General features: G+C 49.4%; 11 protein-coding genes across 11 annotated transcripts; 7 read left to right on the top strand and 4 right to left on the bottom strand.

Moving 5' to 3' along the window:
* Positions 1 to 910: 910 nt before the first annotated feature.
* N7455_002483 (uncharacterized protein) lies at positions 911 to 1,938 on the top strand (the record flags this gene model as incomplete). Its single annotated transcript, XM_065604288.1, has 2 exons — positions 911 to 1,281; positions 1,584 to 1,938. 2 exons carry the CDS (start codon positions 911 to 913, stop codon positions 1,936 to 1,938), a joined length of 726 nt encoding a protein of 241 aa, XP_065462779.1.
* A 2,639-nt stretch (positions 1,939 to 4,577) lies between these two features.
* Positions 4,578 to 6,941, bottom strand: N7455_002482 (VHS domain protein; the record flags this gene model as incomplete). Its single annotated transcript, XM_040953411.2, has 8 exons — positions 4,578 to 4,778; positions 4,842 to 5,410; positions 5,467 to 5,854; positions 5,917 to 6,189; positions 6,242 to 6,535; positions 6,595 to 6,670; positions 6,724 to 6,811; positions 6,875 to 6,941. 8 exons carry the CDS (start codon positions 6,939 to 6,941, stop codon positions 4,578 to 4,580), a joined length of 1,956 nt encoding a protein of 651 aa, XP_040816196.1.
* Positions 6,942 to 7,226: 285 nt separating this feature from the next.
* N7455_002481 (ribosome biogenesis TSR3 family protein) lies at positions 7,227 to 8,453 on the top strand (the record flags this gene model as incomplete). The annotated part of the gene is made up of 3 exons (XM_040953248.2): positions 7,227 to 7,471; positions 7,530 to 7,666; positions 7,732 to 8,453. The coding sequence occupies 3 exons, from the start codon at positions 7,227 to 7,229 to the stop codon at positions 8,451 to 8,453; spliced, it is 1,104 nt and encodes a 367-aa protein (XP_040816183.2).
* Positions 8,454 to 9,247: 794 nt separating this feature from the next.
* On the top strand, positions 9,248 to 10,152 carry N7455_002480 (uncharacterized protein; the record flags this gene model as incomplete). Its single annotated transcript, XM_065604287.1, has 2 exons — positions 9,248 to 9,638; positions 9,686 to 10,152. 2 exons carry the CDS (start codon positions 9,248 to 9,250, stop codon positions 10,150 to 10,152), a joined length of 858 nt encoding a protein of 285 aa, XP_065462778.1.
* A 1,908-nt stretch (positions 10,153 to 12,060) lies between these two features.
* Positions 12,061 to 12,965, top strand: N7455_002479 (uncharacterized protein; the record flags this gene model as incomplete). Its single annotated transcript, XM_040953297.2, has 4 exons — positions 12,061 to 12,109; positions 12,161 to 12,539; positions 12,628 to 12,837; positions 12,899 to 12,965. 4 exons carry the CDS (start codon positions 12,061 to 12,063, stop codon positions 12,963 to 12,965), a joined length of 705 nt encoding a protein of 234 aa, XP_040816362.1.
* A 722-nt stretch (positions 12,966 to 13,687) lies between these two features.
* Positions 13,688 to 14,929, top strand: N7455_002478 (phosphatidate phosphatase App1 family protein; the record flags this gene model as incomplete). Its single annotated transcript, XM_040953404.2, has 1 exon — positions 13,688 to 14,929. One exon carries the CDS (start codon positions 13,688 to 13,690, stop codon positions 14,927 to 14,929), a length of 1,242 nt encoding a protein of 413 aa, XP_040816101.2.
* Positions 14,930 to 15,599: 670 nt separating this feature from the next.
* N7455_002477 (uncharacterized protein) lies at positions 15,600 to 17,678 on the top strand (the record flags this gene model as incomplete). The annotated part of the gene is made up of 1 exon (XM_040953348.2): positions 15,600 to 17,678. The coding sequence occupies one exon, from the start codon at positions 15,600 to 15,602 to the stop codon at positions 17,676 to 17,678; it is 2,079 nt and encodes a 692-aa protein (XP_040816105.2).
* Positions 17,679 to 18,100: 422 nt separating this feature from the next.
* On the bottom strand, positions 18,101 to 19,370 carry N7455_002476 (GOLPH3/VPS74 family protein; the record flags this gene model as incomplete). The annotated part of the gene is made up of 4 exons (XM_040953352.1): positions 18,101 to 18,151; positions 18,211 to 18,704; positions 18,768 to 19,014; positions 19,098 to 19,370. 4 exons carry the CDS (start codon positions 19,368 to 19,370, stop codon positions 18,101 to 18,103), a joined length of 1,065 nt encoding a protein of 354 aa, XP_040816276.1.
* Positions 19,371 to 20,307: 937 nt separating this feature from the next.
* On the bottom strand, positions 20,308 to 21,105 carry acpA (acyl carrier protein; the record flags this gene model as incomplete). Its single annotated transcript, XM_040953202.1, has 6 exons — positions 20,308 to 20,315; positions 20,371 to 20,409; positions 20,476 to 20,524; positions 20,596 to 20,676; positions 20,781 to 20,798; positions 20,887 to 21,105. The coding sequence occupies 6 exons, from the start codon at positions 21,103 to 21,105 to the stop codon at positions 20,308 to 20,310; spliced, it is 414 nt and encodes a 137-aa protein (XP_040816188.1).
* Positions 21,106 to 21,321: 216 nt separating this feature from the next.
* Positions 21,322 to 22,477, top strand: N7455_002474 (NuoI/complex I 23 kDa subunit family protein). The gene is made up of 3 exons (XM_040953276.2): positions 21,322 to 21,660; positions 21,760 to 22,025; positions 22,097 to 22,477. The coding sequence occupies exons 1-3, from the start codon at positions 21,395 to 21,397 to the stop codon at positions 22,225 to 22,227; spliced, it is 663 nt and encodes a 220-aa protein (XP_040816193.1). The 5' UTR covers positions 21,322 to 21,394; the 3' UTR covers positions 22,228 to 22,477.
* Positions 22,478 to 23,018: 541 nt separating this feature from the next.
* On the bottom strand, positions 23,019 to 24,769 carry N7455_002473 (putative 60S ribosome biogenesis protein Rrp14; the record flags this gene model as incomplete). Its single annotated transcript, XM_040953381.2, has 3 exons — positions 23,019 to 24,497; positions 24,615 to 24,701; positions 24,755 to 24,769. 3 exons carry the CDS (start codon positions 24,767 to 24,769, stop codon positions 23,019 to 23,021), a joined length of 1,581 nt encoding a protein of 526 aa, XP_040816330.2.
* Between the last annotated feature and the right edge of the window lie 110 nt (positions 24,770 to 24,879).

Raw genomic sequence — 24,879 nt, 5'->3', positions numbered from 1 at the left:
TTAGATTGTTGGACCAGTCCATTTCAGCAGGCATTCATGGCAATCACGGTTTATTTCATCGACAAAGATTGGAACTATAGGGAAATGCTCCTCGGCTTTGAGCCGTTGCACGGTCCTCATACAGGCAACAACCTTAGTGATGTTTTGCACCGGTTACTGGAGGAACGAAAACTTCTCGATCGTATTTTTAGCGTTACTACAGACAACGCTACCAACAACGACACCATGATACGCGCCTTGCAAGAGAGACTGCTCTCTATCGGAGCTATTAGCTCCAGGGAATCAATAGTCCGGGTTCCCTGCATAGCTCATGTGATCCAGCTTTACCTGAAACAGCTACTAGGACATATCAGGGCAGCACCTAAGAATAAAGAAGTCAGAGCCTTTTGGTCCGACACCCAAGCGCACGGGTTAAAGGATTCGATCAATTATAGAGACGTGGCTCATACACTGACAAAGGTAAGCCAAGATATTCACTTTTTCAATAGACTCAGAGCACTGACAGCATTAGATTCGATCCTTTGCGATCTTTGTCAACGCAAGCCCACAACGGCGTGATACTTTTTTATGCCTCTAATCAGGTGGTACTCGGCTTTTTCCGTTACATGACGTTCAGACACGCTGGAATTCAACTTTTTTGATGCTTCGTCGAGCACGCCGGCTGAGAAATGTAATCGACAAATACTACTGTGATCATGAATACTCGCAGCTCAAGGTTACCGACGTTGAATAGAGGCAAATTGACTACCTCGTTCATTTGACCAAACCGTTTTTTCAGTTCACCATGGCTCTGATGAAGACCAGAGACGTCACAATCCATAGTGTGTTCCTTGTGTATAGGAAACTACTGGAGCATATCGAACGGTCGAATCGAAGATTGAAGAGAAAGACAACACCCTAGAAGAAAGACATGTATGGCGCGTTGCTTGTAGCGAGGCAGAAGCTGAAAGAGTACTACGAAAAAACCTACCGCGACCACGGTTTTCTCTATGGCACTGGAACATTACTTGCCCCTCAGTATAAACTAAGTGCTTTTGATGATCGAGAGTACTCAACTTGCCATAAAGATACGTCAAAAAGGTACTGTGAATATTTGAGAGCATCTTTCACACAGTATCAGCAGCAGAACCCCGAGTTGCTATTCCGTACGGTCCAGCGATCTTCCAATTCGCATAGCACAGAGCTTGATCGGCTACTCGAGCCACCTGGTACATCGATTTTCCATGAAGGAGTAGAGTATAACGAAGTGGACCAGTATCTTCGCGAAGGCACGAGCAATCAGTACAACACACTGGAACAACTGACTGACCTCGAATAGCCAATGTCCCTGTGTCGCCGCGACTTTATTAGAAAGAACACGAGCGCGAATTCCCAGTGCTGTCTCGGCTCGCACGAGACTTACTTTCAGTCCCTACCACCGGCGCGGGTATAGAAAGGCTCTTCAATAGCGCACGAGACATTTGTCATTATCGCCGAGGGTCTCTTCACGAAGGGACCATTCAAGACTTAATGATATACATATGCTCAGAAAAGCTCACACTAGAGGGACAGCAATTGATTCGTCTGGAGAAACCGTTGGAGAGCGAGAGCCAAGAGGCACTTAAAGAGGATGAAGCGTTGAAGGCAATCGAAGAGGATGCAGAGCCGATCAGCGACAATAAGGAGATTGAAGAGAGCGAGAATCTCGAGGGTAACTCTGAGCCAGAGGAGACATACCAAGTGCAGTGTACGGTGGTAGAGACCGGCCGGAGCTCTATACACAGACATATTCACGAACCTGAACAACAAGAAGAGAGTATGGAGGAAGACGTGGTTGATTACGACGAAGCAGATTTACTTCCGCCTCCAATCATACAATTGAGTGATAGAAGCCAGAAGAGATCTTCTGGTCGGGTAACAATGCCCTCCAGCAGACTGCGAGGTTACGAGGTATACTAGTCTTTATAATTATCCAATTTGATTTTTTCAAGCCCTTCATGTTCCTTTCCAAATATTCACAGCTAGAAGCTAGTAGTTACGCCATCGAAACAATTAGATAATCGAAAATTACTGCATAACTTAGTGTAAAATGATCAGTCAGCTTTTTTTGCTTTTTTGGGTAATCGCGGGTACCCATTTGGGTCTTGGGTTGGGTTTCGCGGATGACAACCCGCCCACGGGTTTGCTGACTAAGACCCAACCCGGCCCATGGGCTGGGTTTTCGCGGGCGGGTTTGGGCGGTGGGCGGGTATTGGCGAGGCCTACGCAGGAGAATGGTACCACGTGATAGCCGGATCGGGCAGGGGCCAGGGCTGGACCACACCACAGCGGACATTACTCGGCTTATCATTTCCTGAGAACCTGAAATTCAAGGCTATAATTATACATGTATTCAAGCAAAGATCGTCTTAGAAGATGTATGGATAAGGTTACTGCACGTCGGAGCTACTGCAGTATTTCGGATACTCGATCGTCGATCAACGATCGCATTTTAGTGCGATAAATCACTTAATAGAATACATATGTAGGTACACTACTAGTGCCACTTCACGAAGGAAAGACCTGGTGCAGGGTCTAGATCATCATATCAATCGAAAATTCCAAGTAAATTCTTCGTCAACCCCAGGTTTCCATTGAATACGATATAAGCGACTGGGGAGTTTCTGCCTTCCTAATTAGGTGATTCCCTTGGCGTGTCTAGGCGTATCCCTCCACCTACAGGGCTGGGCAGGCTCTAGGCTACCTCGGCAAGTTTTCTTGGGAATTCATTTCATACTAGACTACATCGTACTGGCAGTTATAATCAGCTTGGCGTGGCACCAGTATCCAACCCCACTACTAGCTGCCAATGTGGTCAGCTTAGGTGTACACATACGCTCGAGAGATACATACATGTATGTATGTCGCTGTGGGGTACAGCCTTGGAAATTACGCCTGCGCTCAGGGTTAGAAGTATAGCACCTTGATTGCATCGTACGTACGAACCGAGGTATAAACAGCAGAAACTGCACGAATACATAGACATACATGATATGCAGATTACGCCAATTGACCCCATCGTAAGCCATTACTAGGCATACTGCACGGTACAAGAATGGGCTCAATTGGCCTCTTGCGCACACAAATCTGTCTCCAAATCCTTCCTTCTCTTGGTCTGGACATATACCTGCCTGATCCAGCGTCATATCCCATGGAAAAACGACGCCATATTGAAAGCCCATGAGACGCGGGGATTTGCCACCGACACTAAGCACCTGGGCAGTCCGAAGCCGGGTTACATAATCCCATCCGGCCGAGGCTAGGCGATTTTGGCCCTGAAGTCGCCACTGCGTAAACAATCCGATATCATATTTCTTCATATTATTTTACATGAACTACCCATGTCTTATTTTGTCCTAATACGATTAGCATATTGACAATCCCAATTGAAGTCTTATCGTTAGCGATTATTAGCTACAATATACATACATAGTAGTGGGGACTCGGCAATCAGGCCGATCACCCCCGCTGATCGCCCATACCAGGCCCGACGGACGAAGTACGGAGTACATGTGTCCATGTATTCCGTACAATCTGTTAGAAAGCATAGACCTGGAAATTAACATTGAATATCAACATTAATTCCAGGGGTCTCTCACATCTCCAGTATCCGCCCAGGTTAAACAACCAATCCCCAGATTCCACCAGGACTCAGGAGGGTACCGAGATAAAAGTCGATCTCGGAGAACGATCGGTGATCGAACAAATGCTCCATAGAAACTCCACACTCACAGCCACAATATAAACCCAAACTACAGTTCATGTCGCATACATCCGCCAGAACGATTATGGGAAACGGACACCGAGATCTGCAGGCATGCATACTTGGAAGGGAATGTGTGGCTAAATATCACCGTGGCCGTGGCCGTGGCACTGGGTGGGCCTTGCAAGGGGAAATTTCCGCGGAGTTGATTAAATTTTTTTTTTTGGTTTTCTTATTTTCTGATTTTCTTGTTCGGGATACATTCCACGAACGTACCTGCAGGTACGTGGGTTTTTAGCGCCAGGGCTGGTTCCTCGTGTCCGGTGTGCACGCCGGTTACTCGGTTAGGGAGGACGGTACCGTCACTCTGGGAGGCTTAATACTATCGGATGGAGTATGGAGTATGGAGTATGGCAAGGGAATCGGCCCCTCTCTCTTTCACGTAGAGAGAGGAGAGAGGGCGGGGATTGGTTGATTGGTTCGCTCTCGACTACTTTCATATCTGCATCATTGCGAATCAACCAGTCAATCCACACGCACATGCACATGCACACGCACACCGTCCCCTTGCGACGAGAGGAACCCATTGCAAATGAAATCTTGTTTATAAACAGCATGAATAGGTAAAAGACGCTAAGTTCTCAATGAGTGCAAAGCCAAAGGAAAAGGACATCAATCAAGGGTAGAGAAGAGCCAAATCCGCCGATGATGCCTGGATTGGAGCATCAATACATAAGATCACGATTTAACGGGAGTAGATGCTAGATTGTCCGGGCCAAACTCCTATCGGACAGATCTGCGGGGGGAAAATCTCGGACGCAAACGGAAACAGCAAAATAAAGTTCTGGGGTCGTGCTTAGGCAATTCCCAGCGGTGGCACCATCCCCTGTTCCTCGCGGGCCTCGCTGCCAAGCTTGTAAGACACCTTGAACCGAATTTTTACCGAGTTGCCCTTTCCAACATCAATTCCGTCGATGAGCATCTCCTGTTGGACCCCATTTTGCTGCTGGGGGGCAATGTCTCGGCCCGATTGCGGCCGAAGCTGTAGCGTGTAGGACTAATCAATTGTCAGCAAACTCAGCTAGAAAGTGGACTATGTTAATAGTGGCAAATGGCTTACCTTCTCCACAGCGACTTGGAAATGGAGATCTCCAATACGTTGACTGGTTGTGTTTGAGAAGATGGCTACAACGTGAATCTGGCGTGGCTGGTTCGGCACCCGGCGCGCAGCAAACTCAACACGGAGCTGGGAGTTGAGGACTTGGATCTTGTTGGTCGATGGAAGTGCATTGCTCGCTGGCAATGCGGATGCGAAATCCCACTCATCATCTTCCACTGGAGCGGCCTGCCGCGCCGGTTGCGGGGACGGACCCGTGCCTCCGACTAGGTCAAGCAATGACGACGAAGCGGGAGCAGTTTGGCTTTGCGCCGGTGGCTGGAAGGGACTAGATGTTGCCCGTGGACTGGCAGAGACGAGCGATGCAAACGGGTCAGCCGCCGGTGGTGGAGTCGCTGTAGACTGAACTTGGGGTGAGGCCCCCATGACGGGTGTGGGAGATTGAGAGACAGGCCGCGAACTGTTCATAGAAGCAAGGATATCATAATTGGGTTTGAAGGCTGTTGGCGCCTGCTGCTGAGATTGTGGTGGAACAGGCGGCGTGGAGCTTGCTGACATGGACGGGAAATTCACTTTGATATTGGTCAGTGGGATGCTTCTTTGGGAAATATTGTGCCGCGGTACTTACTAGAAGATCCGAGAGATATACCACCTCCGGGGGAGGGACCTTGTTCACCTAATGAAAGGCCGAGCAGGTCATTCTCCAAGGAGTTACCACCTTGGGATGGCACCGCCTCGTTACCGTTGGAACTGGGTTCAGGCTCCGGGTCGAAATCGATCAGAGAGAGCTCGTTGTTTGCATTTTTGGAGACTCCGGTCGTGGTTCCCAGTGTACCCTTTGGAATCTGAGATGCAGCAGCCAGATCACCCTTCTTGACTAGCTTATACCGCTCGATTGTGCGATGTATGCTATCGTTTATCTCCAATAGCTTATGGACGGCCTCGGGATCATCCGATTCTTCCTCACACATTCTCTGGATTTTGGGGTGAGCGCTTTGCAAAGCACTCGCAAGTTCCTAGTAAGAGCATCAGTGGCCAATCAACTAGCAAACAACACGTGTGACATTTTATCGCCCACCTCGAAAACGTCGCCTTCGGGGAGAGCTTCCCCGGGCTGTTGATTCTGCAGCATCTCTTCCAGAATCTTGGCTTTTTGCTGCACCTTAACAACTTCCTCCGCGGCCTTTGCTCGATAGTCGGTTTTGTGCCGATTGTCGAATCCTGCCATAACCTTCATGAGCCGGTTCGCTTCCTGTAGATCGGAGGGAGTGCCTCTCCGAATCAACTCCTGGAGTTTGGCAGACTGTGCTTCCTTCTCTTCCTCTTCCATCTCATCCGCGGATCGGAGATTCTAGTCAACGTTAATTCGACTGCGGAAACAATACTATGTGGGGGCCACATACATCACTTGGGTTCAAGACCGCAGCATCTTCTCGGCGGACCTCCGGGAACATATACCCCTTATAAAGCAACAGACGGTGCATATCCCGGATGAAGCCTAGGTCATCCTTATAACGCGATGTTTGGCAGATAGTCTGGCGCCACTCCTCGATCGACTCCAAAATGCGGTGCTGGACCCTGGAGGGCCGTATGGGTGGCCGCTCGGGGAACCTGCGGACCAATTCATTCAAGAATTCCTTTGTGCCAATCTGTAGATGGAATGGATATCCACAGTTCTTGACGGCGATATCGAGTAGCTAGAAACCGCGATTGTCAGCCTCCCCCGCTTCAGCTGTCATTTAAGCTCCCCACGTACCGCCAACGCCAACAATGCGACATTCTGGTTTCGGGAATTGATAAGGTGAACGATATCGAACGCAGCTTCTCGGGGTCTAAGAAATGAATTCATGAGTGTGCGCCATACAACGTGAGAGTTCTCACTCACGCATTGCCTTTCTTGGAGTTGATTAGATCCGCAACTTCCAGGTTCAGGGCCAGGTTCGGCTCGTAGTTTTGAGGATCGCAGGCATTTCCTATGGATAATCAAGCATCAGTATGAATCATCTGTGTTACATTCATTCCAACACTAGACTCACGAATTGCCCGCTGCAACGGCGAAGCGCCTGGCTCAGCGTAGACACCGAAGCGGTCCCTAGCCGCCATTCGTGCAGATGCAGCCTCCAGGATGACGGTGGACAATAGACAATAGAGAAAAGGGTATTAGTCGGATAAAGAGGGAGGTACTGGAAAGCACAAGGATCCAGAGGAGATGTGTACAGTCGCGGACGGGGATGCGGGCGGAGAACCCGTTTAGCCTGCACGTGTGGCGCTTGTGCTTGGATCTTTTTTTTTCCCCAATCACTACATTTACCACTACGAAATACTTCAAGATACTCCAAGTAGGGTATTCTTGGATATTCTCTTTGGGTTTTTATCTCATCATTCACGATGGTCCGCCACAAAAAAGACAACTTCGCGCGAGGAGGCAAGAAATTCAGCAATAGCCCCCGCCCCCGAGTGCCCCGCGGTGATGAAGCAGATGAGGGCGCCACCTCCTCGAGGCCTCCTTACAAGGCTGCCTGCTGGGATATGGGACACTGCGACCCTAAGAGATGCTCTGGAAAGCGACTCATGAAGCTTGGTCTGATGCGGGAGCTTCACATTGGCCAGCGGCACCCCGGCGTGATCGTCTCGTATGTTTCGCGGCGCATTTTTTGGGGTTTATTAGCTTGCAAACTAACGATTGACTAGTCCAAATGCCAAACGAATCATCTCTCCCGCAGACAAAGATATCATGGAACAGCACGGTGCTGCCGTGGTGGAATGCTCTTGGGTGAGAGTCAAGGAAGTGCCCTGGTCGCGAATCGGCGGAAAATGTGAACGACTTCGTATGTGATAAGAATTGGGCAACGATGAACTGGATTCTCGGGGTGCTAACTATCTTGGTATATAGTCCCCTACCTTATCGCCGCCAACACGGTTAACTACGGCAAACCATGGCGCCTGAACTGCGTCGAAGCGCTCGCCGCTTGTTTCGCCATCTGCCGTCGCCTGGAATGGGCGGAAGATCTCCTCAGACATTTCAGCTATGGGCCATCTTTCTTGGAAATCAACAAAGAACTTCTGGCGCGCTATGCCGCATGCGAAACCGAAGAGGATGTAAAGAGGACGGAAGAGGAATGGCTAGCCAAGATCGAACGCGAATACGAAGACAACCGCGTTGATGGAGGTGATGATATCTGGACCAAAGGAAACACCAATCGTTTGCCCGCACGAACTTCAGACGACGAAAGCGGAGATGAAAATGACGAAGATGAGGGCAGCGACGAAGAGGAAGATGAGGATAAGGACCCATTCGCGATTTCCGATGACTCTGAAGATGAAGAGCAAATGGCCGAAATCCGCCGCAAGATTCTCAGTTCCAAATCGTTCCAGAATCCAGAAGAAGAAGAAAAGCAGCAGCCGGAGAAAATTTCTCGACCGGAGCAGCTGTATGTCGACTCAGATGCTGAGTCCGGCTCAGGAGGAAGCGAGGACGAGGCATTCGACAATATCATCAATGCGACGACGGTCACTGACCGCACGGGAATCAAAGCGATTCAGCAGCGGAAAGGAAATGAGACTGTCTCTGGCTCGTTCTCTCGTGCGGAGATTTCTGCCCCGAAGAAATGGTGAACATGAGGCCTATTGAACGCCAATTACTCACGTCCAACGGGCTTTGGTTAGCTTCTACCATTTTCTGGAGTATCTGGGGTGTTCTTTTCTTCTTGCGACGCCCACAGACAGCTTTGTTGCGACCACTCCCCTAGCAAGTGCACTTGGTCCATTCAATTTGGGTCTGGCATTCTGGTACCCAGTATTGCCACTCACTATTTCGTCATTGGGGTGGGATCATTTTTTCTGAAAGTGCGCCTCGGTCAATTTGTGGGATCACCAAGTTTCCTTTTACTAGACCATGCTACCTCTGCAACTATATCCGCTCCTTGGTTCTTGAGCTGCAAATGTCTATGTGTTATGACTCATTATAACGATATCTGTCTTATTTTGTACTCGGCGAGGATCCAGATGTCTATATGCACCAAAAAGGGAAAAGTACCAGGTACCATCCATGGATGGCACACATCAAATTCACTATTTTTTCCCAAGGTTGGCCTAGCTCCTAAAATTATAGTTGTGATTCCAAAGGGCATAGTCATGCCCTCCGGGCCAAATATGGAATCGGAGCGAGACCAAGACAAACGGCAATATAAGTCCCTCTGTCCCCTCAGGTCAACTCACAGGAATCATCCACTTTACAAATACGCGTAACTCAACTATCACCCACAAGAATACCTCACAAACACCCATCCCTTGTGAACTCTCATCACTTGTCAACCCACGCAACCCCATATAAGAAAGAAGTCTCACTGGAGCCACATCTGTTTATCAAACACCCAACGCCGGCGGCAGACCAGCCCGTATCAACAAAAATGGACGCGATGGCCATCCTTGGGCTTAAAGTGCAAAGCACAGAAGCACCAGACCTTGAGCAGCAGAATCAAAACACGAACTGCTTGCTCCTCAGAGAACCCGAATGGAGAGAGTCTTTGGTTAACCCGCAGTGCATGCTTAACAATCCTGGACCAACATGTAACTCCATGCCGCTACAGCATGACGACAAGCACGACGACACGCCTAAGGAGTCTCAAGAACAAAATGCACAGCTGAGACATCAGATGACGAAACAGGCGCAGATTATCCTCGACCTCACGAAGAAGCACAAAGAAGCCGTGGGCCGGTTTGAACAACACACAGCAAATATCATATACGAACTCGAGGAACAGAAAAAAAAGTTTCCGACCTCAAGTGCCAAAAAGGAAAGTTGGTTCATAGTCTCGAGGAACAGACTAGGATGGCATCTGCGCTAGAAAAGCGGGATGCGAAGATGAAGGAAGTCTTCGGGAACATTTCCAGCACAATGTTCTTGGAGCTCGAGTACCAAGAAGAACTGATCAACGAGATGACACCAGGCGAAGGGGAGTTTTTCCAGCCAAGCCAAAATACCCTAGTGGATCTGGTTGAAATCATTGAACAATGGACAACAGACGACAAACATTCAGAGATGATGTTTAATCTTGAAGATGAGCCACATTTTGAACAACTATACGCGGAACTGTTGTCTCGATTCAACGAACAATCATGCCAGGTCAAAATGCAGGCAATGAAGCTCAATAGACAGAAAGGCATGATTGACGAACAAAGGAGCACCATCTTCGAACTCGAGGCGCAGAAACGAAAGCTTGCTAGCGATCTTGAAGAACAGGATGGAAGGGTGGCTTCGTTGCTTGAATGTTTGGAAGGGGGTGGTGCAGAATTCACATTCCTCTGGAACTAGGGTAGGAGAGGAGAGCTAATTGTTTTCACAAAGATGTACTTAATTATAATAAGGCTGGCAGTATTAAATGCCCAATCTCAATCGTTTCTTAAAGAAAAATATCAGACTTGTCAGATGCGAATCTCGTATCATGGAGGGAACCCTAGGTAGAGTAATCCACCATGTCGATTCCGATACTGGTGTAATATAAAACTGAGCAACATGGGTTCAATTGAGCCGAACATGGACAACTATGGAGTCCTCCCTTGGAGGATGGTACATTGAAGTGAATGCTACTTGCCTCTGGTTGTGATCTATTTCATCTCCCGGCTCACTTCACTCTCACTTCGCTCTCATGTATATTGCTCTGATGCCAAGCAGAGCCTTTTTGTTCTTCGTCAATGATCCTTCTCTGAAATCTCACCAACAAGACATTCAATTCTCTCTTTTTCCACTAAATTAAAAGTAGATTCGACGAAGAATCACATTAAATATTATTCACATCACTCTCACTTCGGAAGCCAGATGGCTAGGCAGATTGCAGAAAGAAATATTTAGATACTAGCCAGCCTAATCATTTTACATCATATTATGTCCCAAAAGTAAATTTCCAAGCTCAAGTCCTTCTCACCACCGCTGCTGTCTGCAAAAACTGACGTCATGGTGCCGATGGCATCGCGGGCAATCGACTGCATGATGTTTGGGCCAAGAATGCGTCAACGAGTGTGAGGAAGTGTGACAGATGAACGGGTTTGCATCCATATAGACCGGACGGGTGGGAGCTCGATTGGGTCGGTATTTCCGGCGGGGAGCGTATCTGAGGGCATTTCGATTTTGAGAGGATGCCGGGGTAGGTAGCATAGATGAAATTGTCGATGGCATGTTGGAATGTTGGAGGAACCTCGTCCCCGTTGGCTGGCATATGTTAGGATCAGTCTCACTCTGTAAATAGATTTACATGCCACATACCTGCTCAAGTCGCGTTTCGTGCGGAATTCAAATGGATTATGCAATCTGATGTATCGATTTAAGATATTAACCTTGGAAGCTGCTTTGGCTTTCTGTTTATCTTGCTAGGGTAAACATAACAGAAAGGTTTTATGGGACGCCCAGGAAACGCGAGACTCGGAGTATGCAAGGGCTCAAATAAATTCAATTTCTTTTGTTCTTTTGAAAGTTGAAACGGACATGCAAGGTATCAATCGGATAATGATTTCTATGTCTGAGATTTTATCTAGACAAAAATAAGCTGATAATTGAGGTGGGAAATACAGACCTCGACTTAATCTCGGCTTGGGTCATTGCTATTGCGGTATCATTCCATATACAGCATTTGTTTTCTGAAAGGGAGGGACGAGGGACTTTTTGATGGGGATTAGACAAAAGAAAAGAGATATATCTGCATATATCTGCATGGTTCAACACAAGGAAGGGCATTGTCGATGAAACACTACTAGTTAGGTACTATGAGTATGTCAGCGCTCATTTAATAGCATAGATGTTTATAAACGGATCCTCTTTGTTTAAGCTATAAAAATTCAAGTGCTTAATATATATGTTGATCTAATATATTTTAATATATACAAATATCGAATTGTTCTGTGTGATTCAAGACATCATTATCATTGACTTATAAAGTACTATAAAAGCACTAACCCCGCGATGGCGGGGCAAAATCGCCTCCCAGGTCATAGATATCAAGTACACCCTTTAGCAATCCTCTCTTACGCGACGCTCTTTATTTAGAAATACATATGCAGGTAGAATAAAAGGTCAATATTCTACTATTCTACTTCTAAGTTGAGTTAGCACACGTGGCGGGTGAGGTTCAAAACTCACCGGGGACGGAAATCCTTTCCACTTTTCCCACAATCCCGCAACCCACTTTCAACAACCATCCTTGGACTACCCTTGAACAATAGTGCAAACATGCCCGATAAAGACTCCAGCACACCCCGTGTCTTCCTCTACCGACACGGTATGTTCCAGAACGTCCATATCTTCTTTTCGTAGTCTAACTAGATTCTAGGGCAGACGGAATGGTCCAAGAACGGACGATACACCGGAATCACTGAGCTTGAGCTCACCCAAGATGGTGTCAACCAGGTCAATGCGTCTGGCAAGATGATTGTCGGATCCGGCAGATTGATTGACCCAGCTAAGCTGGCCCATGTCTACATCAGTCCTCGCAGGCGAGCAATGCAGACCTTTGAGATTGCTTTCTCTGATGCCGATAAGCAAGCGCTTAAGGATGCACAGAAGGTCTCTGAAACCGACAGACTGGCCGAGTGGGACTACGGTTTGTATGAAGGTCTGTTGACTAAACAAATCCGGGCCTTGAGAAAGGAGCACGGTCTGGATACCGAGAGCGAGTGGGATATCTGGAGAGACGGCTGCGAGAATGGAGAGTAAGTCTTTTTTTTAAAAAAAGAAAAAGCTCTTTTTAATTGATGTCCAATCGCCTACGATCAAGTATATCTGACCAGGTCAATACAGGTCTGCGCAAGAGGTGACGGACCGTCTTGATAATCTCATTCAGGAGATTCGCGCGATGCACAAGGACAACATGCACGGAGAGAATCCCTCTGATATCCTGCTGGTTGCACACGGACATTTGCTTCGTGCCTTTACCAAGCGCTGGTTGGGATATCCTATGGAGTTCCCTCTTTCTCTGATGCTCGACCCTGGCGCTGTTGGCGTCCTCAGGTAATTCTCCTTTATCCCACTTTCCTAGCCTGGCAGTTAACATTTTCCCCCCTATTTTCAGTTATCAGCATCACAGCATTGATGAGCCTGCTATGTTGGTTGGATACGGATACCCGTTGCAGGAATGATCTGATATGTCTGGATAGTGTACATTTCATACAAGTTAACCGGATGGTTACTAAATATAGACTTGATCCATCATGACAGTGTTGAATAAAAAAATATATACGCTCTTCTCCAGGGTAGGTAGAATATTCATAGTATAAACCTCAGTTCGCCTAGTAAATGAGATAAATACCGTATCCACACACAGATACGTCATAACTTCAGAGCCTCCAAAATCTTCTGAAATGCATCGTGGCTATGTTCCATATCACCCGGTTAAAGAAACCAGATCATCAAGTCATGAAGTTCATCAGGTTCATCAAAAGCTCAGCCCTACTGCCAAGCCAACTCCCCCGCAATGGGTGCTCTGTTCGCATGACCTGACCAACTGACAACTCATATGGCCCTGCCCCTGTCACCCACCTAAATGTTTTGTGTCTTCACTTCAAATATGACATCGAATACGAGAGTGCCTTCAAAGTCAGACAAGATCAGGTGGGAATGGAGCCTCTTGGCTGAAGAGCACCGGATGGCACTAACGCTAGATCGTCAACTAACGGGGGCTAGGGGACTAGCTATATGATCATCTCTCCCCTGATGAGTTTCATTTATTTCTTTCGCATCTTCGCATCTTTGCGCCTTGACATGTGCTTTTCAAGGATTTTCCTCGGGATTGATTCTACTACTATTTAACCATAGAAAACGCTTCAACCTCGAAACTGGAAGCTAAGTCGGCGCCAGTGCCATGCCGCACCACAAATCAGAAGAGTTGTCGGTCGCTGATGCCAGAAAGGAGGTTCACGAGGTCGCAACTTCCACATCTCCAACAACAACACAAGAAAATCGCGGCTCAGTCTTGATAAATTTCTTCTCATCCTTTCTTGGTCCTAAAAACCCACTCGCACACCCGGCAGACCCACGTGAGCACACCGTGTGGCTGCTAGACAATACAGCGTACCAACCGGTAAATGAGGAGACAGACGAGAGCCAGCTGTGCTGGCATGCCGAGGTAGTCGCCTGTATTTTCGAAACAGAAGGCCGGAAAGATGTGGGCAACATCGTCGCTGCGATCGCCGACCACATCGGGCTGGACGGCGAGGTGGGCAGCGACGACGAAGCACGCCGACGCATCGCAGAGCGCGTCCAGCCTTTTCTCAACCAGGTCTCACCAGCGCGCACGGTCACGCTGCAGGTACCCCTATCCCGGCCCGCGCAGTCGCACGGACTCGGCCCGTCCGACCGCAACGGCATCGTCAGCCAAACGGTCGATATGGGTGAGGTCGAGGTCTACGACGGGGCTGTCGTGCGACCGCGACTTCAGGATTTCGGCGATGAGGCTGTGTCGATGAGCACTACTTTTGCTGCGCCTGAGGGCTGGCTGGTTATCTCGGATATTGACGACACTATTAAGCATACTATGACGCTTGAGCCGACGGGGATTATTCGCACAACGTTTGCGGATATCCCTGAGCCTATTGCTGGTATGCCGGAGCTTTATAAATATGTTCATTCTGAGCTATTCCCGGCGTGGTTTTATCTCTCCGCGTCGCCGTATAATCTGTACCCTTTCCTGCATGACTTCTTGGATGAACACTACTGCCCGGGGACGCTGGTGCTACGTGATTACTCGTGGATGGATATCACGGGGCTTATCAAGTCGTTCACTGAGAAGACGCAGGAGTACAAGGTTGATCGGATGGAGAAGATTCGGGGGTGGTTCCCTCGTCGGAGGGTGCTTTGTATAGGGGATTCGACGCAGAAGGATCCGGAGGCCTATGCGGAGATGTATAGTCGGTATCCCGAGTGGATTCATGCTATCATCATCCGCAAGGTTAAGGATGTGGCGCATATGGAAGAGAAGAATGAACCGGCGAGGTTTGAGAAGGCGTTTCAGGATGTTCCATCACATATTTGGACGGTCTTTGAGGATCCGGAGGAGTTGTATAATTTTGTTGATGGGCTGGGTATGGAGGATCAGGCTTTGTAGATGTAATAATCTGTACATATTTAGTTGGATTGGCTATTTTGACTCTATGCTTTCAAAAATCTTTTACCTTTCCCATCATCGTGATACTCATTAACACACGCAAGAACAACTTTGCCATGCCATCACATAGATAAGAGATAAGATTGAGATAAGGCCAAAGATAAGGATCTGAGAATAAAAATAAAAAAGTCATCACCTGGATTGACCGGCGATCAAAAGGGCACGTCGGGTCCAGGTGATACGGAAGGCAGGCAAACACCAAGTCAAGCGGGTTGAGGGATAAGAAATACACTATAACTATCAACCCGCTAGACTATAGTGCCCACCGTACCTTGGAGGTATAGGGCAAGCAATGATCTATGACAGTGCCATTGTTTTGATCTTCAACCGCATCACTCACCTTTCACGAACCATAGACTCTATATACTATAATTTCATGTCAAATCAAGCCAAATAGAAATATAATATTGAATTTCTGCTCATTGCAATGGAATTAATCGGGAATGTCAAGTGGCGAAGTTGACCTAAGCCCTACATACGTCAAGCTTAGGAAATGGCCTCCGATCTATAACTAGACCTGTGATGGCAAAACAGAAGACCCTACTTCCAAAGCCTCAACTTCCTTACAAGCAACCCATTGGAAAGCTTCAAACATTTCTAGACTAACAAGATGCATCAAGACCCCAATGACACTATGCAGTCAGATATACCCCCCACGCAACCCATCGTGGAACAAGACCCTAAGCATCCATCAGAGCCCTCACCACGCACCCCAGAAGCCATGGAGCAGCCATCCGAGCCTCCCAAACGCACCTCAGAAGCGACAGGACGCACCTCAGAAGCCATAAAGCCCAGTTCACATCCCCCAAAGCCCACCTCCTCAACCCTGAACGACTCACCCCTCACACCACTGTCGATGCGAGCCCTCTACTACACCCCAGACGGATTAGACAGCGACATACCCGATGGAATCCCAGAGGGGGAAATCAGCGAAGCCCTCTCACCGGACACAAGCACAAGCATTATCCGCCAGAAAGGAACAAACCTCGTCTTCGATGCTGGCTTCCCAACCCCACAGCCTTCCGATCAGCAATACCTGCTGAAGATCACCACAGCTGCATTCTGCCACGACGAAATTCGTCTCGCCAAACTCCTCAACCCCCCAAACACCACACCACAGATTCCACTCCACAGTCTCTGCGGGACAGTCATAAGCACACCACGCGAAGACGACGAGCGGGAAGAAGGCCCGAGATTCAAAATTGGAGATACAGTTTTCGGCGTGGTGAGCTATACTCGTGACGGCGGAGCTGCAGACTATGCAGTTGCGACTGAGGGCGAGCTAGCGCTGAAACCAGACAATATCACTGTTGCTGGGGCAGCGGCGCTTGCGTTACCGGCGTTGACGGCCTGGCAGGCGCTTTCCCGGTATGCCGGGCTTGATCCCGATGTGCCCGGGGGGCTGAGTGAGGTGGATGATGAGTTTGGGAGCGGTGGGAATGGAGTGGGACGGTGGCTCTGGCAGCGTCAACGCCATGAGTCCGTGCTAGGTAGCAAGGATTATGGCTACGGACACCGCAAAAGCACAGTTGCTGGTAACGGCGGCATGCTAAATGATACTACCAGTGGTACTGGCAGCGGAGCTGAGAACGGGCGTTGGATTTGGCAGTGGAGTCGCCGCGGCTCTGCACTCAACAACAATACTCCTGGCACGATCAGTGGCAATGGTGATGACATTGACAACATCCCCCCTGCTGCAAGAGCAGTCAATCCCACTCCCACTCCTAAGAATGTGCGTCGCGAGAGCCTAATCAGTCTCGTTAGCGGTAATCCCAGTGGCAAGAAAACCATTCCTCGCGCTGCCAGCACAGTCGACCCCAATCCGAAGAGTACTGTCCGTCGCAACAGTTTGATTGGCCTGATTAAAGGCAACACCGACGCTCCAGCCACTCGCGCTGCCAGCACAGTCGATCCTACTACCGGTGCCGATGCCAATGGAAATTCGCGCCGCGCTAGCCTGGTCGACCTAGTCACCGGCGGCGGTAGCTCTGGACGGCGCGGCAGCCTGCTAGGAAGTATAATTGGTAGTACGAACCCCAATGGCAACGGGGAGCAAAAACTGCCCAAGATCCGAGTGCTCGTCACTAACGCCCGTGACAATGACATCGGCCGAATTGCGGTGCAGATCCTGCGAGCTGATTCGCTCTTCCCCATGCCCGTCCGGCCGTGGATATGTGTAACCTGCACGCAAGTCGAAGCCGACATCATCGAGAAGGACTGGGAAGTGGACGAGATAGTCATCATCCCGCATCTCCCATCGCCGGAGGAGTGTAATATCGAAAAGGTGTTCCGCGCGCGTCGCTGGCAGCCCGTTGATATTGTGCTTGACTGTGCTGGCGGGGAAGTATTCCGGGCGGCTCATGCTGCGGGTGTTGTTAAGGACTACGGGGCTGTGTTAACTGTTGTAGATGGTCAGGTTGCGCTGCAGTCTCCGCTTGTTCCTGAGAAGGATTTGCTAGGCGAGAAGAAGCGTGGGATTAAGAGTCGGTTTGTGCCTGTTAATCCTGATGGGCCGGCTATGGAGCGGATTGCGGAGTTGGTGGAGGAGAGTCTGGTGCGTGGGAGAGAGAATACTATTGTTGATCTTGCGCGTGCGGCGGATCTTTTGGCTTCTGGAGCTGCTGGGACGGCGGGGAGTCGGCGTGGTGGGATGGTGGTTGTTAGGGTTAATAACGTTGCCTATACTTAGATTGTCATGTTGATGCATTGATTTTAATACAGAGATATCACAAGTACATCGCAAGAAGAAGCAATGCCGAGGAAAGCAACCTAGGGTTGTGTATCAATTTGAAAATATTGGGCCACTTACTTGGTTAGGCCAAAGACCACTTTCACAATCCCACCAAAAGCCAAGTCCATGAAAAGAAGAAGAATAAAACAAAGGGTGAAGTAAATCAAAGTTAATGAGATATCCTATACAAGCATAAGTTTTGACCCGATGATTCCATATGAAAAAAAAAAGAAGCGACGCTCTGCCCCATCCCACAAGATCGAACTACATGAACAGAAGAAGAAACCGAAGTTTTGTGGCCGAGGTGCAAGGCAAGCGAAAGAGAAGGCGAGAAAGAGGTCGTGAAGAACAAAAGACAAGTGTATTACGCGGTACCTCCGTTAAAGTAAAGAATCAAGTCTGGTAAAAACGCTCAAGCATGCGGCGACAATCTGTTTGTTGGTTAGCACGTAGCACGAGTCAAGCGTTTGAATTATGGGGTGCAGCTTACCTCCATCTGAAGCTCTTTATCCTTGTTCCGATTGATCTCCTCATTGACTACTTGAGCCAAGTTGGCTCCGATAGCCTGTGAACCTCCGGCCTTCCGGCCAAACGGCCACTGCGAATACTCTGCTAGCAATTCATCCACCTGCGCGAAAGCTCTCTCGCGAGCCTCGTGGCTCATGGTGACCAAAGCGTTCTCGAGGACATTGGCGGCGTATGCGGCGCAAACCATGGAAATGGAACGAAGGTATCGGTATTCGGCGTCTTCGGGGAGCCATGGACTAGGAGGAATAATCACGGTACGGTTGCTACAGATGTTGCGCACCCGTCGGTGGAGCTCGTCTTTCGCGCCGCCGTCGGCCACGGGATGCGTCGCCATATCGAAGAGAAGGAAGTTGCGCTTTTCGGTCCGGAGGATACCCTTGTCCACAAGACCCTTGGCCAGTCGTTCCCGGACTTGCTTCAATTGATATCCGATCTTCATCAAATTCCAGGTTTCGCCTACAAATAGTCCCGGTCAGCAAGTACGTCGCAAGCCAAATTTCTGCTGCGGGCCGATCTCACCACTCAGCAAATCAATCCATGAGTTGACGCTCATCTTCTCGCTTGACTTCATCATCTTCAGAGTCTCGTCCAGCAAGACCTCCCCAGTCAATGTATCGTCGATGACTTCGATGATGCGGTCAGCCAGGGGGAAACGTCGCCGCGACGAATCCTTCTGCATGCTTATACGGCCGCGGAGCGCGAGCTCAATGACGATACACCCTCGCAGGGCATAGGAGATGTTTTCGTTCCAGAACGACAGATGACCCTTTTGCGGCGCGGGCGCGAGGTCAGCGATCGGAACCACGAATCGAACAAATTGGCCATGAGATAATATCCATGAAGACTCACCTGCTTATCCTTCAGACCCAGCAGCAAGATATCCTCCATCAGAGTCAATTTGGGTTGCTTGCCCCGTTCCTCGTTTTCGCTGATGTCGCGGGGGTCGAACGCGATCTTGTGGCCATTCTCTGCACTGGTAAACGACGTTTCCGGTCCACGGTTATCCATCGCAGAGCCATTTCGGGAGATTGGCGATGACACTCGGCTGTCATCTTGCTCGTCTGCCCCAGCGACTCGACCGGCGCCTCTGCGGCGAGTCAAGCCCCCGGCTGCTGAGGCCATGAGATCGGGTCGGGTTGACGTGGGGAATAGAAAAGGGATGGAGAGAGATATGGCCGGATATGACCAAAGACTTCCGATCTATATGCCGGTGTTGTTTGAATTGTCTGGGTTGGTGAGATGTTGAGACTGTTTAGACCGAAACTCTGCGGGTGAAGTGGGACTTTCGGTGTCAGGGGAAACCAGTGACCGAGTGGGCTAGCCAAAACGATACAGTGTCGGGTATATTGAACTAAACCCGCCTAAATACGAGAGGAATGGGTGACTGCGATGGACGGAGTTGTGAAAGGGTGAAGTTCAGAGTAAGTTAGTTCAGTGATGTGGCTCGTTTGAGTATCTGCGGGTGCTTAAAACGCCGGTCAAAGGACATTATGATGGTAATCTCCCCGTTATCATTCTATTTTATGGCTCTATTATTATTATTTTTTAAATTGGCAATCTATAGACTACTTGGCATATATCCATGATCTCTTACTCAATTTCGATATGCTAATGTACTTAGTCTTTTGTCTATGTTCATTAAAACTAAAACATATAGCCACAAGGCCAACTCTAGAGGCTACATCCATACATCGATGTACAATCATAGAATAACTATACAGAGGTAACTATACGTATGTACCTATATATAACCATACATACCTATGTATGCAGCTATTAAAAAAATGGCTCAATGGACCATTAAGCTGAAAACATACGTTGTACGCCAAAAATGTCCAGACGCATTTGGTGATTATCACCACGTGGTAGCAATACTGCTTCAAAATTGCATTCAAATGATATACACGATATAGGAAAGAAAGGCCACTGGCATGTATTCAGCATACAAAATAGCACGTCAATTGAGTGTCGCTGTGTCCAACGAACCCCACTGATGCCAACATCCCGATTCTTTTTCTATCCGATTCTCCAACCGATCCCAAGTTTTCAAATTAAATATTTAGTGGGCTATAAAGAAGTTAGTAATTGCTAAGGGAGAAGAGGTGTTATGGGATTCACATACCATCGGGCTGGGCCAGGATGTACTCGACAGCCTTCTCAACTATTCGGAATATTCATGTCAGCTCTGATTCACGACCCATCACAAGGTCATCGAGTCCTAACGTACCGCTGTGGATCTGGTCGGCCTCCTTGTCGGGGATCTCAATGCTGAACTCCTGTTGAAACAGTTAGATATCCATCATATAATATACAATTGATGCTTTTCCGAGGGAAACCGGGCGCATACCTCCTCAATAGCCATCACAACCTCGACGGTGTCCAGGCTGTCCAGGCCAAGGTCGTTCGAGAAGTGGGAAGCGCCGTTAATCTGCAGGTCAAACGGGTTTAGTTGATGAATGTTTTCGGTCGCCTTTCTCATAGCTCATGGCGATATAAAGGTCACGACGGTGCATCCGATAGATAATCACTGACCTTGCTGGCATCGGAGACCTAAACATGAAACAAATCCAGTTAGTATGTTGCTTTTCGTCTATAGCCGATAGATGGCGGGATTCCCCGGGAAAACAACATGACGCACCTTGTCGAAGTTCTTGAGCAGGTTGACTATCCGGCCCTCGGCCTCAGTCTTGCTCAGACCAGCGGGGGCAGAGTAGAGGCGGACACCCTGAGCGAAGCAGGGAGTGAATTGAGGGACCTGAGCAGCAATGGGGGAGCTGCGGATGTGGAAGGGAGCCGGGGTCTTGATGACACGGGGGGCGGAAGCCTTCAAGGAACGAACAATGGCGGAGCGGAACATGATGAAATAGATTGATCGGACAAGCGCAAAGGCTGAAAAGATCTAATGTATTAAAAGGAAATGGTGGAGAGTAAAAGGGTAGAGATTGGGGAAAGACGGCTGCCGCAGAAGAGGAAAGATGTGAGGTCGCGCTCCAGCAAAATCCTGCCGGCCAATCAACGCCCGACAGAAAGGAATGACCTAAGCCCGAAACCTGCAAACCACCACAACCTGTGACTTGCTCCCCTTCCACCTCCAATTGAACCTCGATTCCCCCCATATATCCAACCTCACTCTCCTCTCCAAAACCATGGCCGCCACCCGCTCGGTCGCGAGGCTAGTCGCCTACCGTCGGCCGACCCCCTTCGGATTGCTGGGCTCAACCGCAAACTTCTCTTCCTCGACGTACCGCGCAGCAACCCCAGCGGGACCCCCTCAGGCCGGGTTCCGCCTGCCCCCGCCCAAGCGCTGGGATCAGGACTCCGAGTCCGCGTTGGACAAGGCCAGCAAATACTTCCTCATGGCAGAGATCTTCCGCGGCATGTACGTGGTGCTCGAGCAGTTTTTCAGACCACCGTAAGTCCTTGTCCCACCCCAACCGTGCCGGCGATACGGATTGCAATCCAGAATCAATGGCATCGAAATATATCAACTAATTGCGTGGCCATGCTCCAGTTACACCATCTTCTACCCCTTCGAGAAGGGTCCTATCTCCCCGCGTTTCCGTGGTGAACACGCCCTCCGTCGTTATCCCACTGGTGAAGAGCGCTGCATTGCTTGCAAGCTCTGTGAGGCCATCTGCCCGGCCCAGGCTATTACCATTGAGGCTGAAGAGCGTGAAGACGGAAGCCGCCGGACGACCCGTTATGATATTGATATGACCAAGTGCATCTACTGTGGCTACTGCCAGGAGAGCTGCCCTGTGGATGCTATTGTTGAGAGTAAGTCCAACACCTTCCGGTTAACGTCTCAATTGATATTCAGACCGGATTACTAATATTTTGTCTTTCAGCTTCCAACGCCGAGTACGCCACTGAGACCCGTGAGGAGCTCCTGTACAACAAGGAGAAGCTCCTCTCCAACGGTGACAAGTGGGAGCCTGAGATTGCGGCTGCTGCTCGTGCAGATGCTCCCTACCGATAATCTATTTCCCTCCAATCCGATTGGCATCTTCAAGGCAAATCCGCATCTATTCCAGATGTTAGATGTGTGGACACGAAGATGCTGGTCGCAATACCCATCCATTCAAGAGGCACTACTAGTGCCTTGAAAAACAAGAAAGATTTTAAGCCCCATCACATCACTGTACATAACTTGCCCTCGACTGTGTTATCATCTTGTACTAGTCAATTCCTAAAGGAAAATGTCTTTCCCTGGGAAACTGGCCCCTTTGTCTCTTTTTATTTCCTATGTTGTGGAATCTAGCAGCTTTTTTCTTCCGGTTGAGATTCAATTCAAATATATAAATTCAATCGATTGAATCCCCTTATAGCTGAGCGGGACATTTTTCCGCTAACCGCATACATATGGTACATCTTGAGATCTAGAGGTTTACATAGGGATAAAGTCACAAGGAACACATATACAGCCCGATAAGAAAATGATATTGTATTCACAGATAAATCAAATCGCTACCGATGCTGTCATGCATAGACATAAATTGACAGACCAAGCCGCCAAAGACACAAACGCAAACACCAGGCACCTTGATCTCCGGACGGATATTTCCCAGTTCAAAGTCTCAAAACACTTTTTTTTTTGTCGGTTCGGGGGCTTCTGTGTGCGACCTTAGTTCAAGGATCTTTACATCCAAGAGACAAAGGCCGGTTTGAAGGGTATGCAGAGAAAAGAAAAAGAAGAATATAAAAGAAGGCGGGTTGATGTAAAAGCAAGTGAGAAACGAAATAAAATTAAGCCACCAGATAGAAGCTTGTTTATTTCTTCTTGCCACCACCCTTGAAGCTGCCCTCGAATCCAGGGCGAGCAGCCTTCTTCTTTCCACTGCTGCTGGACTTCTTCTTGCCACCCTTGGTGCCCTTCTCGTCCCGGCGCTTGCGAAGGTTCTCATCGCGCTTGGTCTGGCGCTGTTCCTTGGAGCTGGCGACGGTGTCGATGCGGTCCCTCCACTCACGTGCGGACTTCTTCTTCGCCGTCTCCTTGCGCTTGAGGGCCTTCTTCAGCAGGGAGGTATCGTCGCGGACACGCTCGCCGTGAGCACGCTTCTTAGCGTTCAACCAGAGGTCCTTGTCCTCGACATCGGCACGCTTGGCAGGGTCCATCTCTTCGAGGCGGGCTTTCTTGGCCTCGACGGCCTTGAGCTGGGAAGCTGGGTCACGGGCACCATTGGTCTTCGGCTTTTCGCGCACGTTGGTTCCGGTGAGATCTGTCTGCTGGCCGTCTGTGAACATCACACGGCCGAAGGAGAAGCTGTTGCTGGCGGAGCTGACGGACTCGGCAGGGGAGCGGGGGGACGCCAAGAGGGATCCAGAGCCACCAGGCGAGAAGCGGCGGGCCATGGCCTCGTCATTCTTCTTCTCTTCCTCAACCTTGGCCTTTTCACGCAATTCCTTCTTGTGTGCCTTTCTCTGCTCAGCCTTTTGTCGGCGGGCTTCGATCAGCTCTTGGCGGTTGCGTGCAGGCTTGCCGTTGAGTCCATCTGCGTGGCGCTTGGCCCGGAGCTCATCCAGACGCTTCTGTAGACGCTGCTTCAGCTCTTCGGGTGTGTGCTTGAGAGGTTTGGGCTCTGAGGATTTAGCTTCGGTGGAGGTGGAGGGAGGGATGATGGAGGAAGTGGAGGAGGTGCCAGATTGGGGATTTGAGGCATCAGGAGAGTCGGTGGTAGAAGGAGCAGAAGAAGGGGTTTCCTGTTCAACATTGAACTCAATGGAGAACCCTTCCTCGACAACACCGTCATCTTCTTGGTCGTCATCCTCTTCATCCTCGGATGCTTCGGTGTCCTTGGCTGCATTGCCGTTAGGCTTGGTTGCAGATTTTTCCGAATCCTCGGTTGGGGTAGTCGATGGCTTCTTGCCCTGCTGAGATTTCTCCTTCCGGGCAGCATCCTTGGCCTTCTTTTTCTCCATTTGGGCGGCCTTCTTCTGGGCCTTCTTCTCTTCCTTTTGCTTTTTCCGTGCCTCAGCCTCTGCTGCCTTGTCGGCGTCTGGCTTATCAGTCTTTTCAACCTGCTTTTGCTTCTTGATGTTGGCGGCTCCGCGGTTCAGTCCTTCCTTGGGGGTCTCCGTGCCCATCTCTCCGTCGGACGAGTCGGACTCGAGGGTGCCGTCCTCCCGCTTTCGCTTGCGTGCGTTTTCATCCATCACATCTTTGGCGGTCTTAGCGGCTTCCGGGTTCAATTTCGCCCGCTTCGCCTCGCGTGCTTGTTCTTTGGTTTGCTTTTTGCGTTGCCATTGATCCTAAAAATGAGGATGATGGTCAGACAGAGATCTTCAGAATGAACGATAGAGGCAAGAACACAAGCTGACTCCAATCCCATAGCCAGCAACTTATGAAATGCAACAAGGGCTACATACACTTGTATCTTCTTCACCATAATAGTATTTGGCGGGGATCAAAGACAGCAGACCGTCAAATGCCTGCGCATGGCTGCGCAGCCGTTCCTTGAGGGCAGTCAGCTCGCAATCCTTGCGGGGCATTCTCCGAGTGCACAAACCTCGATATCATCCATAATCTTTTCCCGTAGACAGAAATTGTAATCTGGAAGGGAAAGCTCGACAATCAAGCGCAACGAAAAATTTGGGGGGATGAAATCTTGGCGCTACAATTGTCTCCGCTTCG

The sequence above is a fragment of the Penicillium solitum genome (genome assembly GCF_028829755.1).
Source record: "Penicillium solitum strain IBT 25940 chromosome Unknown utg000001l_segment0_segment0, whole genome shotgun sequence".
Taxonomy (NCBI): domain Eukaryota; kingdom Fungi; phylum Ascomycota; class Eurotiomycetes; order Eurotiales; family Aspergillaceae; genus Penicillium; species Penicillium solitum.
The sequence above is the reverse complement of the archived record's forward strand: the minus strand, read 5'-3'. Positions and strand labels throughout refer to the sequence as shown.